The sequence below is a fragment of the Aplysia californica genome, unplaced genomic scaffold (genome assembly GCF_000002075.1).
Source record: "Aplysia californica isolate F4 #8 unplaced genomic scaffold, AplCal3.0 scaffold00302, whole genome shotgun sequence".
Classification (NCBI taxonomy): domain Eukaryota; kingdom Metazoa; phylum Mollusca; class Gastropoda; order Aplysiida; family Aplysiidae; genus Aplysia; species Aplysia californica.
In genome coordinates, this window is record NW_004797572.1 from 103,703 (window position 1) to 104,845 (window position 1,143).

At 40.5% G+C, this 1,143-nt stretch overlaps 1 protein-coding gene across 1 annotated transcript in view; it reads left to right on the forward strand.

Annotated features, from left to right (window-relative positions):
• Positions 1–1,143, forward strand: part of LOC101845782 (sodium-dependent serotonin transporter) — a gene marked incomplete at its 3' end in the record, with an annotated part of 117,291 nt that overhangs the window by 593 nt on the left and 115,555 nt on the right. The window contains 1 exon segment of the mRNA XM_035970657.1: positions 225–517. Coding sequence (XP_035826550.1) covers positions 385–517 — 133 coding nt within the window.

The window sequence follows — 1,143 nt, forward strand, 5'->3', positions numbered from 1 at the left end:
CCCCACACACACACGCCCAAACAATCCTACGCATACACAAAAAACACACACTCACACTGACATATTCACACAATTACACATATACAGACATATATCACCCTCACTCACTATCACAGTGCAAAGCTACTTGTTCCATACAACGGAAACATAGTCATACATGATATAAGCAATAAGACAAGAGGTCAACATAACGTATGTCAATATTTATAAATAAACTATTTCAGAACTTGAAGTGGTTTAAATTCTGTTCGCTAAAAGGTAAAAAGAAATAGAATGTAGGCCGTGTGAAGGTGCTTTGGTGTAAACTTTGGTGCCATCCTCGATGCTGGAAGTAGAAAACCTCTAGACTTGTCACGTGACTGCCTCAGTGCAAGAATAAGCAACATGGCTGAACAATCGGATTCAAACCAGAACCCCACGAAATGGAGCCTACTGCAGATGGGAGCAGTTTGTTTCTTCAGCTCTGTTGGCTACTGTGGGTTCACCTCACTACCCTACTACGTGTACACGCACACAGGTAACTTTTGATTTTTTCCCCCACCTGCATACTTAAATCCCTCACCCTTACTCCGCTCCCTCCCCAAACGCCTCCTTAGGTATGCTTGTATTGTATTCAACTTTCTCAATCTCGTCGGGAGGATTTTAAAACTTTACTATTCTCAAAGATGTATTGTTACATCATGTTCTACACACATATGTCAGTCACACTGCACGCCTCTGAATAGGACATGATAATGATTATGTGCCGGACAGCAGACAATAATTCGCCATACTTGTTGAACAAGAAGGCCTACTTGGAATATTACGAGAAACATTGCTTCAATGCTAAAAAAAAATATTTGCATGTTATGTATTTTTGTGTTTCTTTATACTTGTCTCCGACCACATCAGAAATCTCTGCAACGCTTTTGCGCTTCCAGACTGCGTTTTGATTTGACTAGCATGGGTATTAATGTAAGGGTTAGTAAGACAGAAAGGATAAACAGTTGTGCTGTCGATAGAACACCTAAATGACTAAGATCCTGCAGCTGACTGCCCAGTTAGGATCGTGGCTAACAATTATGCTGTTTGGGATCAAGACGAAAAGACACCAATCACTGAGATGTCAACACGCTTAGAAAACGTTAAAAAACAACAACAACA